This window comes from Polistes fuscatus, unplaced genomic scaffold, assembly GCF_010416935.1.
Source record: "Polistes fuscatus isolate 324 unplaced genomic scaffold, CU_Pfus_HIC Scaffold1, whole genome shotgun sequence".
NCBI classification, from domain to species: Eukaryota; Metazoa; Arthropoda; class Insecta; order Hymenoptera; family Vespidae; genus Polistes; species Polistes fuscatus.
Window position 1 is genome coordinate 4,479,122 of NW_025112997.1, and position 17,426 is coordinate 4,496,547.

Genomic DNA, 17,426 nt, shown 5'->3' on the forward strand with positions numbered 1-17,426 from the left:
ATTATATTCAATATAAGAAGCACAAATATATCTAATAAGATCGAAATATTACTATTACTTTTGAGATCCCGTAGTAAAATAAATATATAGGTCTCAATTAATGTTCACTTACTGAACTATATACATAATTTCTTATAATTTATCTTATTATTATTATTATTATTATATATTTATCTTATTATTATTATATTATATTATTATTATTATTATTTTATATCTTTTACTTTAATATTTTCATGTAACAAACAAAAACGAAGAAGAAGAAATATTCATCAATGTCGAAGCTCGTCATACAACATGGAAAAAAAACCATGATATTAATTTTAAACGATGATATTCATTGTGTTAAAGCTTTGCACTGTTCACAGTTTTCCATTCGTTCGTTGAACTCTTCTATTTGTAACGTCATCTCGAAGAAATTATAAGTATCGTGAATGTTTCTCGTGGCTGTACGTAAAATATTTTGCGGACTTGTACCAGGTTCTGTAAAAAAAGGGGAGAAGAAGGAAAAGTTCACATAAATTGTCTTGCAAATAATTAAAAATATTAATCAAATAAATAACAGTTATAAACTTGTGATCGGTAAACCCATTCATTAAGACTAAAGTAGATTAATTATTTTTGTTAAAACGACAAACATCTGACGTCGTTGTCTTTTTGTAATAACATTAACGTCTTTGCAAACTTACTTATAGCTAAATGTGCTGACAAAGCGGTTTTGTCGAGTGAAAGAGCCCAAATCCGCAAATTGTGTACTTTCACAACACCTTCGATTTGCATGAAGGTATTCTCAACTTGAGAATAATCGAATCCTTTAGGCATTCCTTCCATAAGTACGTTCATAACATCTTTAATAATTGCCACGGTCGTGAGCATGACTAATATCGAAAATAGAAAAGTACAGATAGGATCAACTATGTTCCACGTTGGCTAGAAAAAAAAACAAGCATAAGAATAAAAAATATAATAATCAAAATTATATAACCTTAATATTTCAATTGTAATAATAAAAAAAAATAAATATTATAAGATATAATATAATACTAACTTTAAAATAAATAACTAACGCTGCAATAAAAACTCCTATACTTTGAATAAAATCTCCTACAACGTGTATAAACGCAGCACGAACGTTTATATTTTTGTGTTCATCCTTGTGTGACATATTTTCTATGTCTGTTATCTTCTTCATATCATGATCATCGTGATCGTTATGACTATGTCCACCATGAGTATGACCATGCTGATGCAAACTTAGACCCATTCTATAACAAATGTTAAAAGTCACGAATCTTAAATATATCAGGCCCAATAACTATCGTATCAAACATCTCTATGCTATTTTATTAAATAATACTACCATAAATAAGTGTGCTATTTAAAGTGGTGAGAGTTATTGGATTATTCAACCAAGTGCATTGCAAAAAAAATGATTATGCTTTGAAAAATATGTCTTAAATAATATCGTCCGAATAAAAATTTATAAATATTAATTAATAATATAATTATTTTTGTAATATCACTAACACTAGATTTACCGCAACACCAACTGCAGAAGTAATTAACATCACAGTTACGTCTAATTCAAAATTCTTGTTAATTATTCTTTCTATAGCGAGGTAGAATAAAATCCCAGTGACAACCCATATCAACAGGACCGACGTTAATGCACCTATCACCTGCATACGCAAAAAATCATATTTAAATTAAAAATTGAACTTAATAAAATGAACAAGACAAAAATATCGAATGGAATAATAACTCGTGTAGAATTAAAAACAAAACTAGCGTTCTTTAGAGAAAGTAAAAGTTTATACCGTCTATACTTGATACTTACTTCCGCACGATACCAACCGAATGGCATTTTTCTTGTTGGAGGCCTTCCTGCGACCCAAATTGAAAATAGAGAAATCATGAATGATGCGAAATCGGTCAGTAAGTGTGCAGCATCTGTAGCTATGGCCAAACTGTTAGATAATACACCACCTGTTTAATTACAAAATACTCATTATAATGAAATATTTACATATCAAATGTTATTAATGTATGTATGAAAAGAAGAAGGAAGAAATATGCATGATATGCATGATAATTTACCGATTATTTCAGCTATCATGAAGAACACGCATAGAGCACTCGCAAGTAAAAGCTTTTTCCGGGCTTTCTTGTCAATTTCTTTATTTCTTTCTCGATGACAATGATCTTCTGGTAGTACTGGAAATAATTTTTCGAATATATTTTTTTTCCGAATTAATATATATACATTTTAACATTGATTTGTGTTGCCTCAATAAATGTCGGCATTTGAATGAGATTAATTCGAAACGTAATAGACATTTTATTACGTACGTTTATTATACGTTAATTACGTTTTTTTTTCTTAAACATTTTAGTTTAAATAAAATGAATAAATCTTACTAGAAGGATCGGGCCGCGCATTTTCGTCAATTCCTTTAACAACGGTACAACAACCAGATAGTTTTCCATGAACGCAAAATATCACTTTTTTCGATGATATCTCGTCTTCGGATTCATTATTATTAGGAGGTATACTTGTTCCATAACCATAGATAGCTGTATCTTTAAATCTGAAATAATCGTTAACATTTCGCACGATTAAATGATTTTTTTGATTAATCAAATACAATTTAAGAATATGAGTAAGTAAAATGAGCATAAGAAATGAATCGATGATTATTAAAATGATTAGATATTATAAAGTGTTTACACGTTATTTTTAAAACATACAAAGTTATATAAAAGAGTCTTTCTTTTTTTATTTTTTGAAAAATAAATTTATTTGTTTCTTCCATCTTGGAAATAGAAAAACGATTGGTAAAAATTATTTTTAAATATGCTGATCATAAAAATTATTTTAATGCTCCTATACTCGTAATACTACGAACCAAATTTAATAGAACAGAATTAAACAGATAATTTAAAACAAAAAGAACAATATTTCCAAACGCTTTTTTTCTTTCGTTGGTAAACGTTAAAATTAAAATTGAAAAGAAAAAAGAATAAACCAATTAAGTAATATAATGGAATATTTGTTGAACGAATATAATTTTTAGTTTATGTAATAAGTCGAATAAATCAAAACGACTTTATGATCTGATATGACTTACAATTAGAACGTAAATGGGATTTATGTTTCTGTATGAAATAAATTTTAAAAAGTCATAAGTATTACATATGCGAATATTTGTATCCAAATCATTTTTAAAACTTTCTAAACAGAAACTCGTAACATTATTCTTACTTAGAATTAATAAAATGCGTAAAAGAATCAATAAAATCCGATAAGCATAACATTTCAATTATCACTGATAAGATCGTGACACGTTTATCGAGATTATACGAAAAGTGTTACTTATGTATACCAACGTTGTAACATTGAAAGATCTAAGCTTTTCTAATGATTTAATGATCTAATGATTTTTCGTATTATTTTTCGTAAGTTATCACTAATGTATTAATTCGTGAAATATTTTATCAATGATTTATAATTAATCTAATAAAAAATAAATTTAAAAACGAAATGTATTTCACGAGAATGAGATTTGTTATACCAAAAAGATGAGTGGTCATTTTAATAACGAGGAAAACACACAATATCGTTTGTAAAAATCTTAATTATACGTGGCAGTTGTACAATACGATCCACGTGGTATTATAAATGACATATTTTTATGTTCCAAGAGTCCTCGAAAGTTCGATAAAAATATCTACATTTTCGAAAATTTTTATTTTAAAGTATGCGAACAAATTATTATACTTGTAAAGAAGTAATCAATCAAAAAATTAAACTTACTAAAAAACTAATTAAAAATTTCGATATAAAAATTTCTATTTTTCTCACAAAAAAAAAATTACAATTTTCGATTGAAACAATTACAATGATTATGATTAGAGGAAAACAATGATTAGACCAGCAAAATAATTAGCGATCGAAATTGAACTTATTAGAATATAATCAAGCATCATTATCTTATGCATTGAACGTAATCATCATCATTTTTGTCAATTGTCATATTTTCTCTTACTAATTGTAAGTAAAGATTTAAAATTTTTGTCACGATGAGGACAACTACAAAAGGAAGGCCATACTCGTTATTGCGTATCGCTTGTTTAACAGTGCGCATCGTTAAACTTCCTTCTACCGTGTTGATACGACGAACGATCTTTTATCTTTGCTTATCCGGCATTCATGTTAGAGAAAACAAAATAATACAATCTCTAATTTTATTATTATTATTATTATTATTATTATTTTTTTTTTTTTTAACGTATGCATCACATCCTCGAGATTTTGCTAAAACTATTCATTTAAATTATACGAATATTCGTACTTGTTGAATATAATGGGGGAAATATAATACAATGAATTTATTAAAATCGTTTTAAATATTAAAAATAATTCAATTAAATATCCAACGATATATTACAAGTTAATTCGTTGACTTTTGTATTGTATCATTTTCTTATCGAACGATAAGAGACTATTCTGAACTTATCAATATCTATTATCAAATTGTCACAATGCTTTTACCGAACCGAAACAAATATATAAAAAGATATTTGTCATTGTTTATTACATATCTACTATTGTGTCTATTATCAACGATCGTAGATCTTTCTAATCTCACAACATACACACGCGCATACAAATATAAATAATGAATTTTTCTTGGTAGATCAGAAAATAGTATTCTTTGTTTGCTTTACATAAAATTCTATCTATGTCATTTCTTAAAATAAAATCAAATTAATAAACCAACATAAAAAAATTAAATATAAATTAAATTAAATTTAATTTAGAAAGTATGCCAATTATTCAATCCTATAACTCAAAGAAACTAACAGACATAATAAATAAAAAAAAAAACAAGATACATTAATCATTTATCAATTGCACATGACATCGAATAAATGTATTACATTATATCGTAAATACTTTGAATAATCACTATGATTATTATCAATAATTAATTGATCTTTCCAATGAAGTATTTAATCCCTGACGATAAAACTGTATAAAACCGAAGTATTTGGTTATAAATCTATAAATCAATGATGGGAGAGGGACAGAGAGATCAAATTTCCAACTTCCAATTTGTGGTTAATTATAAAAGCGTGTAAAGGATTCCTCAATAAGGAATGAAGAAAAAAAAGAACATGATATTTCAAAGTTGGAAAGTGTTTCAAGGTCAACTTTCCGTGATTTCCAAGCAACTAAGGTATATGACCCAACGTCGCTCTCGATTACCGTTATATACGTGTAAGTACTTATATATATACAGGGTGTACTTGTGTAACACGATTAACAAATTTTCTCAATACGTATTATTATAAATTCCTTTGATAATGATTCTCATTTTTTTCTAAAAATTATTAACTTATTTTTCGATATATACGTTTGCAACTCACATTACCAATGTACATTTTGTTTTACATAAAAATTACATGTTTTTTTTTTTTCATTCTTTTCATTAAAGTACGCATGTACAGTGCGAAACATAAGTATTGACATGGATTATATTTTTTGTAAAGCAGTTAAAAATATTTCTTAGGGACCAAAGTCGAAGTATGCATTGCAATGCTTGTAATTTACTTCAACACTTCAGATTTGAAAGAAAAATATATTTAAATTATAAAAATTCGCTCTAAAGATTAACAAACTTTTATATAGAGGATTATATATATATATAAAAATATTAAATTTGCGAAGATATTTTTCTTTTTTCGATCACTGTATATATTTAATCTACTTTGCGGACCTGTTTTATTTCAATAAAAAATTACAAGGTGCGCGAGTTTTCTTTTTTTTTGTTTGAGTCATTTCATTGAACAAGTATGCATTAAAACGATATCGATAAATTGAATTAAGCATTTGATTGCTCTAAAATTTTTCAAAACATTGCATTCCATGAATAACATAATCTACTTTACCGATCTATCTTCTTTTTAATGAAAGATAGAAAAAAAATACAACGTGAATTTTCTTCGTTTTCTTTTTTTTTATTCCTTTCATTGAGTACACTACGAATATGTAGTAAAAAGGGATAATGATTGATAAATGTTAACCATTTGATTTCTCTAATTTTCCAAGACATAGTAGTGTAATGTACAATATTTCTGATAAGACTTGTGTGATGGGTGCAAGAAAGTAGAAGGACGATTAAACGCATAAATGTATTAAAAATTTTACGATAATATTAACGACTTATACATATATACTTGCTTACTTACTCTTGTCAGTTATGCGATATAATATTCGAATAAAGAAAAGAAAAGAGTGATAAAAAAAGACAGAAAAGTAGTATAGAAAATTAAAAAAAAAATAATAAAAGAAAATAATTGTAATAGTAATAAGAGATGAAACAGAAAAAGAAACATAAAAATAGTAGTAATGGTTAACTAGAAAAGAAGAAATAGAGGAAAAAAAGATGAAGAAAAGATTATTAGAAATAATGGTATATTTAAAAAAGAAAAAATAGGAAAAATGAGAAATATTATGTAATATAATAAAAATTAAAGGAAGAATAGAAAAATAGTAATGGTTGCAAATAATAAACAATAAAAGAAGAAATAGAAAAAGAAAGAGATGGAAAAAACGCAGCAACGACTACAACAACGATAATAATAAAATAATAAAATTGTAAAAATTCGTTTAAAACTCTAAAACTACTCACTGACGAAAATAATCGTTTCGTTGTAATCCCACGGAAACATATCGTATTGTTTATATTCGAAGTGAGACAAAAATACGATAGAAAGTTAATAAACTCACAGTTTAATCTTCTCGTTGTCCATGATAGGTAGAAGATTCGAATAAAATAGATACAGCAAACAGGATGATGATGATGAAGAAGACGACGACGAAAACGACGACAATACAATTGTTTAAATGGTAGACGATGATTTTATTGAAGGATAACTACGCGCGCACGTGTCCTTGTGAGACAGGAAATTTTCTAGATTTATATAAATATATATATATAGGAGATTTAAAGGATAAGAAGAAGGAGGATGAAAAATAAAAATAAAAATAAAAATAAAAATAAAAATAAAAATAAAAATAAAAATAATACCCCCCAAAAAAAATTTTAGAAAGTAGAAAAAAGAGGTAGAATGACGTGGTGGAAAGTGAAAGAAGACGATAAAGATGAAAAAGGAAAAGAAATTTTTTGGAAATATTTGGACACCGATTCGTAGTTTCCGTTGAACGATTGAAGAAGAGATGATAATATTGTACCGTAGCCGTCACTTCTCAAATAAACAACAAATTCTACCCACTGCATAGCTTCTTTCGGCCACTTGAACGTGCGTATAGCACGGACAGTTTATTTTAACAGATAACTTAACTCTGAATCCTCCTCTTCTACCTCCCACCACTAACACTTTATATATCTATCTATCTCTTTCTTTCTTTCTTAATATCTATCTTTCTTCTGCTTTTAACTCATTCCCAACGGTTCTCAACTTTTCATCGACGTATCTTCAGGGATATGTCTTCTTGTGATATATTTTATGGGGTTACTTGTAATTAAAAAAAATTACATGAGCTTCCTCTCTTCATGATTATTAATTATGAATAAATATTTAATTGTTATATATATATATTCGTTCCCTTTTATACATCTGGAAAAATACAACAAAATAATAACATTTCTTAAAAGAACCTAAATAATATTTCATTAATAAACTAAATGAGATCGTTTCTTAATTATTTTTAAGAATAATAAGATTAAAACCTTCTTTGTGTTTTTTCAAATGAGGATAACATAACAAATACATGTTACAATAACATCATAATAAACTAAATAAAATAATTTCGTGATTACTAAAATAATTGTTTTTTTTTTTAAATTAACTGCAAAGTGGAACGTACGACTAAAAGGGATTGAAAACCACTCTCCTTATAACAATATATATATGTATCCCTTCTCTAACAGATTTTTTTTGATCTATCGATCTCCCACTTCTCGATCCATTACTACTATCTCTTTCTTTTGATTTCTTTATTTCTCTCAGGTGTAAATAATTACCTTCATCTTCTCTCTTCTCCCTTTTAAAAAGTACATTGTAATATTAAATAATTATCAAAGGAAAGAAATTAGATTATACTTATAACTACATCGATTCAATAAAAGAACTACGAAAAAACCAATGGGAAAGAGGATTGAACTCGAAGATCGGATAAGATCGGATTAAATCGGTTCATTCTGTTAAGATTCCGAACGTCGAATCTCTTTACTCGGTCGATAAGTTAGCAAACATGCGCGAAATTCAAATACTTGTTTTAAGATATCTTCAATAAACATTATTAAATTATTGATTAATACATAAAAAATATTTATAAAATATTTTTATATTATTTACACAAATTATTAAATCCCAATAAATATTTTTAAAATAATTAAATATAATATATAATATAATTAATAATATACTTTATATTATATATATAGATATATATTTGATTGTTGTTTATTGTTCTTTTGTTTTTTACTTTTTTCCTATTTCAATAATAAAATAATTCAATAACTATTCGAAAAATATATAATATATAAGAGTGAGATAATCATACTTAAACTTATATCAAACGGACTTTCCTACAGCGGCTCTTTAACTATATACTTTAATTCTAATTTTTTAATTAGAATTCATTGTCATCGTCATCGCTTATCATTCTCATAAATTTTCACAGAATTTTGTGCAACTATATTAAATAATAAAATCATATAAAAATGAGAGAGACTTACTCGTTGTTCCCGTTCTGCATATTATTCTCCATAATTCATAGATTTCCAAATATCTTCTTCTAGAATATCTTCCGAATAAAACCCCCAAAACAAATGATGTAGAAATGTTAACAGTTACGAGTCTACTGAAGAAATAGCAGGCAAACTCAACGGAAAATATCATTGTCCATTTTATCTGCCATCTCTTGTGTCTTCTCAGATTGTATTTATTCTCGCACAAAAGAAAAGCTTTAATTGACATTATGAGATGACCAAATCTAATATCATTGTCCGATATCGTTCGAGAGCAAAAAATGATGAGACAAGTCCGTTATCGGTCATGCACAATATTTGCATTTTTAAATCAATTTCGATCCACTACCACGATCCGATCTGATTGATTCTCATTGTTCTACGTAAATAAATATTTACAAAATGTGACTGCAGATGTTCTTCAGAGATGTCTCGCGAATAGATCATTATCAATAATCACATTTGTGTACGTATTTGTAAATACGTCTCCTGATAATTCGAAAATAAATGTTACTTCCTTATGTTCAAATAAAAACTATTTTTAATAATCGAAAAAACGCTTAAAAGTTCTAATAAAAATAAAACAATAAAAGACAGAAAAAAAACATGGTTTTGACACAAGACCGTACAAAAATTGCATAAAAATTTTCCTGTAATATATCGTAGATGTATAATATAATAATGTGACTTAACAAATATACACACACAGTTTTGGTATATGAATTTTTGTTTTACAGAAATATTGGTGGAATTTTTAAATAGGAAATTAGGTATCTTGCTTTAACACGATAGGAATGTATAATGTTATAGAAAATAATTGCATATCTTCGTAGTGAAAATCCTGCAAAACATATTTTACAAACGATACAAGTTTATTGTTTACGACTATAATATATAGGTAATAAAAAATCACAATAGTTTTTCGACAACATTTGTGGACTATGCGTTCCCATGTCCATATTTTAGCTAGAATACTGAAAAAGTAAGATTTACTTTTCTCTTGAATGTATATTCACTGAACATCGTCGTTCTCTTTCGCATTAATCGTGCAAAAGAAAGTCTTATGTATTGTTTTATCGTTTCGAGAAATTTAATTATTTGTATATAACATTACCATAGATAAGGTAATGCCAAATAATTCATTTTTGATAATCTATTACGCATTATCATTAATTTGTAAATATCTGCCCTTTAAGATAGAGGATTACCGTGTATCATGATAAATATTAATCACAGAAGATAAAGATGAATAATTTCTTTTTTTAAAATGGCACAATCGATTGTGTTTTCCGATAATTGTATACTTATTGATTCAGAAAGTAGAGAATAGTTTTTTTTCTTTCTTTTCTTTTCTTTTCATTTCATTTCATTTCTTTTTTTTTCCTTCTTTTAGAATAATCGAAAAAGTTATAAACTAAATATCATTTGTTCTATTTCATTAATCTAACTTCACAATTCTTCATGTTTCGTATGATCTTCAGTCGTCGATTCTGAAATAAATAAATAAATTATAATAAGTATTCACCATATATAATATTTTTTATTATTATCGTAGGATTCGTGAAAAAATTGTGTTCAGAACTTGAACTTCCTCACAAATTCTATACTATACGCACCACTATCTTCTTTTTCCATTTGTCTAGTTTCATTCTCTATTTTTTGTTGTAAGGCTTTTATTTCTTCGTCGTATCCTACCCATTCAGGTAAAATACGCATCGCAGCTTGCAATTTTGCTTCTTTAGTCATTGGATTATTACACTGAAATATGAAATTTAATTCTTATTATAAATTCTATTAATAAAATAGTCAAATTATAGATAGTTCATGATACGAACCAAATCTATAGTTTTGGCATATTTCTTAGATGAATCGTCACACCATGTTTCACACCATAACCAGTCTTGTGGTAATGTTTTTATTGCTACTTGATGAATCATATTATTAGGTAAATCCTAAAGTAATAAATGAATTATTAAAATAATTATTTTTATCAAAATAATTAATAATAATATATATATGTGTTTTAAATACCTGATCGAGATTGGATAAACTATTAGGATCCTGACTTAAAGCTTGATATTGTCCTCTTAATCGATCACCTGCGGCAATGCGACGGAATCTTTTTAAATCTACTACGTAAAGAGCACTAATATGATAAGAACGGCCTTGTAAATGATTTCTCCAATATCCTTGTTTCCAAAATCTGAAACCATCCATTTCTTTTCTGCTATCACAAAATGGTGTGTAAGCATATGGTGCACCACCAAGATCTAAAGTTGCCAATTCTTTTAAATCAGCTCTTACAACCTAAAAAAAAAACAAAATTTTATAGCGAAATAAATAATTTAGATTGAACAATTAGGAAATAATCAAATTTTCGTTCATACTTGATCAGCATCAACGAATATAATTTTCTTAACGTTCAATGGGAACAATACATCCAAGAACAATATTTTATATCCCCAAATTGTTCGTTGTTTTTCAGTTTGTTGATGTAACCAACGTGGCCATTTATATTGAACTAATTCATATTCGAAACCATACTCTTTCGCCATGTGCGGTAAGAAATCCTATTCATAAAATATTATTTAGATAAATGAATACAATTTTTTATAGTAAAAATGTTTTAATATTTTACTTACTTTGACTGTAGGGGAGAGATAATTTTTCAAAAACCAGAACTTTACAGGAGTCTTCGTATGTTTGATAACGCTCAGCATCATAATCTTTAAGAATCTTTCATAGAGATGACCAGAGGCAAGTGAGAATATATTTAATTTGTCATCCTGATCTTCGCTTTCATCTCCTGTAGTGAATGTCCTAATATAAAAAAAGAAATGAAGCTTTAAAGAAAATATTTTCAATATAATCATTTTATAATTTCAATTTGTTTTTTTTTTTTAATAAAGAAGAAATAAGATGATAGAATATATTCATTACGTTTTAAATGTGTGTTTGTCTACATAGTAATGAAAAGCTTACCAAAATTTCGAAAAGCTAAAAAAGGAGAGAATAAATAAAAATTAAAGTTCAAAGATAACTGAATAGCATTGTGTTCCTACTAATATCAATTATAACAGTAGATATGTGAGACTTTTTTTTTTTAAAGAAATTAAAATTAAATATTATTTATATATACCTAGAAATAGAATTCCATATGCCAGAGTTTTTATCATCATCCGAAAGTAAATCCATATTAACTTTGTCCGGTTTTTTGGAAACTTTGACTTTAAGAACATGACTTTTTAAGGAACTTATTAAAACTTTGACGTTATTGCCATCTTGAATAACATCCTGTCCATCAACGGTAGTAATATCATATATTTCTGCTGAACGTCCATGTCTTAGTCGTAAATGCCATTCTCCAGGATTCGCTTTAAGCTGGAAATATCCTAAATTTGCCATAACTATAGTATCAACCATTACCGGTTGTTTTTCAGTTCCTAATGTAATTTGTAAGCCTCTCGGTGGATTTCCCATTACTGCTTCGAAACAATGGCCTTCGAGTAATAAATGTTCTAATTCGAATTCACTAAACAATAATAATTATAAATTTATACATCCCCGGATATTTATAGAAAGAAACATATAAATATATAAATATTATTTAATTATACCTATGAACACCCATTGCAACATTGTCTAATTTAATATTGTCTAAATCGTAAACGCTTCGCACTACTTCCACCAGCCAATTTTCTGGTGCATGAATGTATTGCGTTAATAGTGACGAAGTAGGAAGTTTAGTAAATTTAGCTATAGCGCCATTTAAGTGTCCATCCGCAGTAAATTGCGGTTCAGGATCGAGTACAAAACGATAGAAACTGAAATAAAATTTATAAAACCATCAGTATATAAAATAAATGTTAAATAATATACGATTATTTTACCTTTTCAATGGCATGTCGCTATTTTTATCTAAACAATTAAGGAATACTTTAATTTGACAGTTCAATGTTTGTTGTAATATTTTCAAAATTGGACCTAATTTTTGAGCACCTCGTGACACCGGATCGACAATTGCAATTAAATCAAATGTTACTTCATCAGGATTTACAGGTGGAAGTTTTATAACGCTGAAAAATTAATATAATGTTTGTAATTATATAAAAAAAACAATTAACAACAAAAGAAGAAAACTGTAATATTTATTATTAGTTACCTGTGCTCATCTCCATGAAAACGTACTTCGAATCGACTACGTGTTTGTGGTCGTGGAACCAAGAGTGAAGTGATTTTCATTATCATGTCATCCGTAATATCAGTTCTTTCTACATTTAAGAACAATTAAAGTAATTTTCTATTTCAATGATCGTAATAAATATAAAAACAATAATATGCTTTTACCATAATCATCGTCTTCCTCAGACGGAGATTTAATTAAATTTTTAAATAATTTATCTCCATATGTACTCTGACTAAATCGTTCCAAAAGTGAAAAATCTTCATTGGTAAATTCTTCATTAGTGTCTAAGGGGCCAATCATTCGTCCATTACATACAACAGTTGCGGCTCCTTTTTCTAGCCCTAAAACTTGTTTAGCATAGTACGTATGGAACTCTAATAACTTGTCTTGATCTTTCAAGTGTTCGTTAACTGATTCATACTGCAATATTATTAAATATTTAAAGATATATTCTATATACTAAAAAATAAAAATTCTGAACCAACCTCTGCAAGGGATTCAAAATCTTCTTTGACTATTTTGTGCATTACTTGTAACGCTTTATCTGTGGGTAATGAATTTAAAGCAGCAAGTGCAATTCTGTTTAAATCATATTCAAAATCAACATCATTATTATTGATGATTAAGCTTATTCTTGCATCTGGATTGGATTCCTATATAAAATACGATTTAATTAGACACAATACTTATTCAGGAAGAAATTTTTATAAACTTCACAGTAATTATGTAAAACATTTGCATACTATGTAAATAAGAGCTTCCTGCAGCAATTTTCTAGACGACTTTAATTTTAAATCAACTACGATCCAGAATGAATATAAATGATGCAAACTACTTCGACGAGATACAAATAAATATTGCATTTTTTCAATGAGCCAGGACGATGCATCTTGGGGAGTCCATTTAGTATAATCATTATCTTTGGGAACTGTTCCAATTAAATTCAACCAAGAATTTTTATCTATTTTCAAGATACGTTCGTTTAATCTATAAAAATAGTGTATAGTTTAATTTATTTTCTAAAATAATTTTAAGCGTAATATATTACCGTGGCATAACGTTCGGTTGATTCATTATAAAGTCAATAACATCATCTCCTTGTGTAACTTCACCGCGATAAACTGCTTTTTGTAAAGCAGGTGTTAGCGCTACAATAGTACTTAATACTGCTTCTTCAAATAAATCAGCATTTAATCGAGTAGCCGGTAATGGTACGCCATTAAGTAACGCTTGCGGGAATTTTTTAAAACCAGATCGTTTAACAAAATCGCTAGCCAAATGACGACCGACGTCATATTCTGATTCTTCGCTAAGAATGTAATTTATATTAGCAGAAGAATCTATTTTTCTTATAGCTTGTTTAACAATGTCCACAGTTACGGGATAAGATCCGATATACAATCCTAACTGAAACAAATTCATTCGTGTTACTTGATTATTCTAAATAATAAAATCTAATTACAATTAATCGATGAATTATTTAAAATTTTACCAGAAATTCTAATGCTTCCTTAGCACTTTTGCTTTCTATGAAATAATGGAACGCGTTGTTCACTGCAACGCTCGCATCCAATAAACCAGTAACCGAAGTATCATAATTAGTTATGAAAACGAATCCTATTCTTAAAGGAGCAACATATGTATATAAAGATGATGCTAATGAAATTAAGGCCATTGAATCTTCGTTTAAAGGATCGATGATTAATACCTGAAAATAATATAAAACATATATGTACATTCTTTAAATTACAAATTTCTTAATTTAAAGATTAAAATTATTTACCAAATTATATAAATTTCGTCTTATATTTCTAAGCATTCCTGGAAAAGTTGGTCTTAATAGTTCAGTCAACGCAGGTGACCATCTACTATAACGAACATCAGTTTCAATATCGTTTATCCAAATTATAGCTGAGTCTCTAATATCCATAGCAAACTCTTGATTGTCTACATTACTTGACAAGTCAAGAGCTAAAAGTTTCCCCATTTTTTTACTACTAAATCCTATAAAACAAAAAAGAAGAAAGAATATATAATTATTAAATAAATTTATAAAATCATATATGCAAAAAATTATTTAAATTTTACCAATTTTATGAAGTGCCTCCATTACACGCAGTTCGCCTCTCAAAGCCTCTAGAAGTGTAAGTACGTCGATAGCCTCTAAGTCAAAGAATAAACCATTGATAAAGAGCGCAGTGTCTGTCGGTTGTATACTTAAACTTCCAGAAAATATTTCTTGATTTAATTTCATCTCCTTTTTCATTTCATTATTTACTTTTGTTCTAATCAATGATTTGGCCTAAAACAACATACATTTTCGTATAGCATACGAAATACGTATCGAAGATAATTATTGTTAATAAAATATTCAATCTTACTTGCATAGGAAAATTTTGAGCGATGTCTGTTAAAACGTTAAGAGCTTCATCCGTAGGAGAGTTCATTATTCTCTCGGCTGCTTGATGACTTAATTCTTGAAACTGCCATACTTTTAATGCCCCAATTTCATGACTCGTTTCAAGCAAATGTGTTTGTAATTCTTCTAATTCAACCTTTTTATCTGGATATAATGTTCTAAAAGATATAAATTATTAATATTATTTAAAATGTATACAATATATACTTTATTATATACCAATCAAATAAATTCTAATAAATACTTTAAAGTCATGAAGTTGATTCCATCTATTTCTTCAATTCCATCGTTGTTTGTTTCGGATCCTTTTCCAGTATTATCTTTAATATCTGAATCATCTGTAGCTTTGTATTCAGTTGATTTCATTTGTAATTCTACACCATAACCGGATAACCGTAATTTCCTATCTAGTCTATCCTGTAATTAAAAAATACATGCGAGGAATAATGCAAAGTTTGTTTTGTTTTTTATTAACTAAAATTACATTTCGTTTTTACCTTTACGTAGTAACGTAATATATAATTGATTCCGTGTGTATCCGCTATACTTTTTAATTTCGTGTGATAGTTCAAGAACATTGGAGAATCAACTTGACCATACATTATTATAACTTTATCAGTTTTTTGAGATCCCAAATAATAATGATCTATACTGTAAGTATCTCTCTTAGTCCATTCATCCTAAAAAATTTAAAGTAAAGTAAAAGGAACATTAATCTCTTGCACTATAATTTAATACGCAAAGCTGTGTCAACTTGATGAAAATATTGCTCGCATATTGATCCATGTAGCAATTCCACATGTTGTTCAATGAAACTGTTTTAATTACCTTAGAGATTAATTCATTTACTTCAAAGATGGAACATGTAAATTTCCCACCGATGTCGATTACGTTATAACAATCTAAAGTAGAAACATTCTTGTTTTCTGCCATTTGAAAAAACATTTCAACTCGAGTAGAATAAATACGCAATGATAATCCTAATTTAAGAACTGCAATCTCTGCTGGAGATAAATGCTTCCCAGCTAACTTCAAAATTAATTCATAATTATCCTTTTCTGTACCTGCAAAACACATATATGTCAGATTAAAATAATATAATTAATTATAAAGCATGTTGATTATTTTGTCAATTACCATTTTGTATGGACGCAACATTTTCAGAATACGCTTCGATGAATTTCCAAAAGTAATTTGGATTTTCATCATTGAGATATTCAGCAGCTTCTAAAAATAATGGAGTTTCTTTCCATTTTGCATCAATCAACGTTGTCACATATTTGTTTACTTTTTTATCTGCTTTTAATCCCTTTGAGCACAAAAGTAATGAATAAAAAAATACTAGTATCCACATCTAAAACAGACATATAACATAATAACAATAATAATATCAATCATACATAAATCTAAATTATTATAAAAATATATTGCAAATAATTAGAAAATTGTTTATACGTTTATAAACACATCAAACAATGTAGAGGTTAAGTCCTTTGTTTGTGAAGAAAATTTACATTAAAAAATAAATAATAAGTAACTTAAAGTGTGTAACCTATAAATTATATTTATAAAAATCTTATATTTTCAAGAGAAAACAAATATTTTAATACACAATTATATAAATAAATGAAAATTTGTTGTTTCAAAACTGACACCATCAAAGTATACACCATAAATATGCATATCAGAAAAATAACTATTTAAGAAATATTACAATACAAATAATTGTGGAATATGTTGCATACCCTTAAATGTTGATTAAAAACCGTATTAATTATCGAGAAGACATTTATAATAATGACCAATCCACGTATTGCACGTGTCACTTCAGAATACACAGAAATTCTACGTAAGATGGACGGATGTATGTGTTGAACACATATATATACACTCACATAACGTATGCATTAGTATTGAATAATATTTAACTTAATAATGATCTATGGTTATGACACAAATACTTTACTATCGATCGTAATAAATGATTTAATAATCAATTAAATGAAAATAATTCTACGAAATAATTCATCAATGATTTATA

The 17,426-nt window shown here is 27.3% G+C and overlaps 2 protein-coding genes across 6 annotated transcripts; both read right to left on the reverse strand.

The window, feature by feature from the left end:
* Positions 1 to 196: 196 nt before the first annotated feature.
* Positions 197 to 9,533, reverse strand: LOC122515899 (zinc transporter 2-like). Of its 3 annotated transcripts, XM_043633402.1 has the most exons (9): positions 7,209 to 7,569; positions 6,794 to 6,977; positions 2,419 to 2,588; positions 2,098 to 2,214; positions 1,838 to 1,986; positions 1,528 to 1,679; positions 1,049 to 1,265; positions 690 to 930; positions 198 to 483 (listed from the first exon to the last, which is right to left on the reverse strand). In XM_043633402.1, the coding sequence occupies exons 2-9, from the start codon at positions 6,814 to 6,816 to the stop codon at positions 338 to 340; spliced, it is 1,215 nt and encodes a 404-aa protein (XP_043489337.1). In that variant the 5' UTR covers positions 6,817 to 6,977; positions 7,209 to 7,569; the 3' UTR covers positions 198 to 337. The 3 variants fall into 3 exon arrangements, with proteins under 3 accessions (XP_043489331.1, XP_043489337.1, XP_043489343.1); XM_043633396.1 differs by lacking the exons at positions 6,794 to 6,977; positions 7,209 to 7,569 and adding an exon at positions 8,769 to 9,533 and having other exon boundaries at positions 197 to 483; XM_043633408.1 differs by lacking the exon at positions 7,209 to 7,569 and having other exon boundaries at positions 6,794 to 7,050.
* A 100-nt stretch (positions 9,534 to 9,633) lies between these two features.
* LOC122515845 (UDP-glucose:glycoprotein glucosyltransferase) lies at positions 9,634 to 17,382 on the reverse strand. 3 transcript variants are annotated; one of them, XM_043633345.1, is made up of 24 exons: positions 17,131 to 17,382; positions 16,523 to 16,739; positions 16,214 to 16,449; positions 15,883 to 16,065; positions 15,630 to 15,802; positions 15,348 to 15,543; positions 15,055 to 15,268; positions 14,750 to 14,970; positions 14,459 to 14,674; positions 14,015 to 14,373; positions 13,710 to 13,953; positions 13,452 to 13,619; positions 13,128 to 13,386; positions 12,943 to 13,051; positions 12,671 to 12,856; positions 12,398 to 12,604; positions 11,920 to 12,312; positions 11,763 to 11,777; positions 11,423 to 11,600; positions 11,168 to 11,350; positions 10,812 to 11,087; positions 10,616 to 10,732; positions 10,397 to 10,538; positions 9,634 to 10,270 (listed from the first exon to the last, which is right to left on the reverse strand). In XM_043633345.1, exons 2-24 carry the CDS (start codon positions 16,737 to 16,739, stop codon positions 10,230 to 10,232), a joined length of 4,533 nt encoding a protein of 1,510 aa, XP_043489280.1. In that variant the 5' UTR covers positions 17,131 to 17,382; the 3' UTR covers positions 9,634 to 10,229. The 3 variants fall into 3 exon arrangements, with proteins under 3 accessions (XP_043489280.1, XP_043489281.1, XP_043489282.1); XM_043633346.1 differs by lacking the exon at positions 17,131 to 17,382 and adding an exon at positions 16,841 to 16,861; XM_043633347.1 differs by lacking the exon at positions 11,763 to 11,777 and having other exon boundaries at positions 17,131 to 17,381.
* Between the last annotated feature and the right edge of the window lie 44 nt (positions 17,383 to 17,426).

Coding starts and splice junctions, on each gene's coding strand:
- LOC122515899 (XM_043633396.1), bottom strand. CDS start 8,800: ATGGAGAATAATATGCAGAACGGGAACAACGA. Junction 2,215..2,418: donor TGCGCGGCCCGATCCTTCTA/GTAAGATTTATT, acceptor AATTATTTCCAG/TACTACCAGAAGATCATTGT. Junction 484..689: donor GTCAGCACATTTAGCTATAA/GTAAGTTTGCAA, acceptor CTTTTTTTACAG/AACCTGGTACAAGTCCGCAA.
- LOC122515845 (XM_043633345.1), bottom strand. CDS start 16,739: ATGTGGATACTAGTATTTTTTTATTCATTACTTTTGTGCTCAAAGGGA. Junction 13,387..13,451: donor ATTTTGAATCCCTTGCAGAG/GTTGGTTCAGAA, acceptor ATAATATTGCAG/TATGAATCAGTTAACGAACA. Junction 10,271..10,396: donor AATGGAAAAAGAAGATAGTG/GTGCGTATAGTA, acceptor TATTTATTTCAG/AATCGACGACTGAAGATCAT.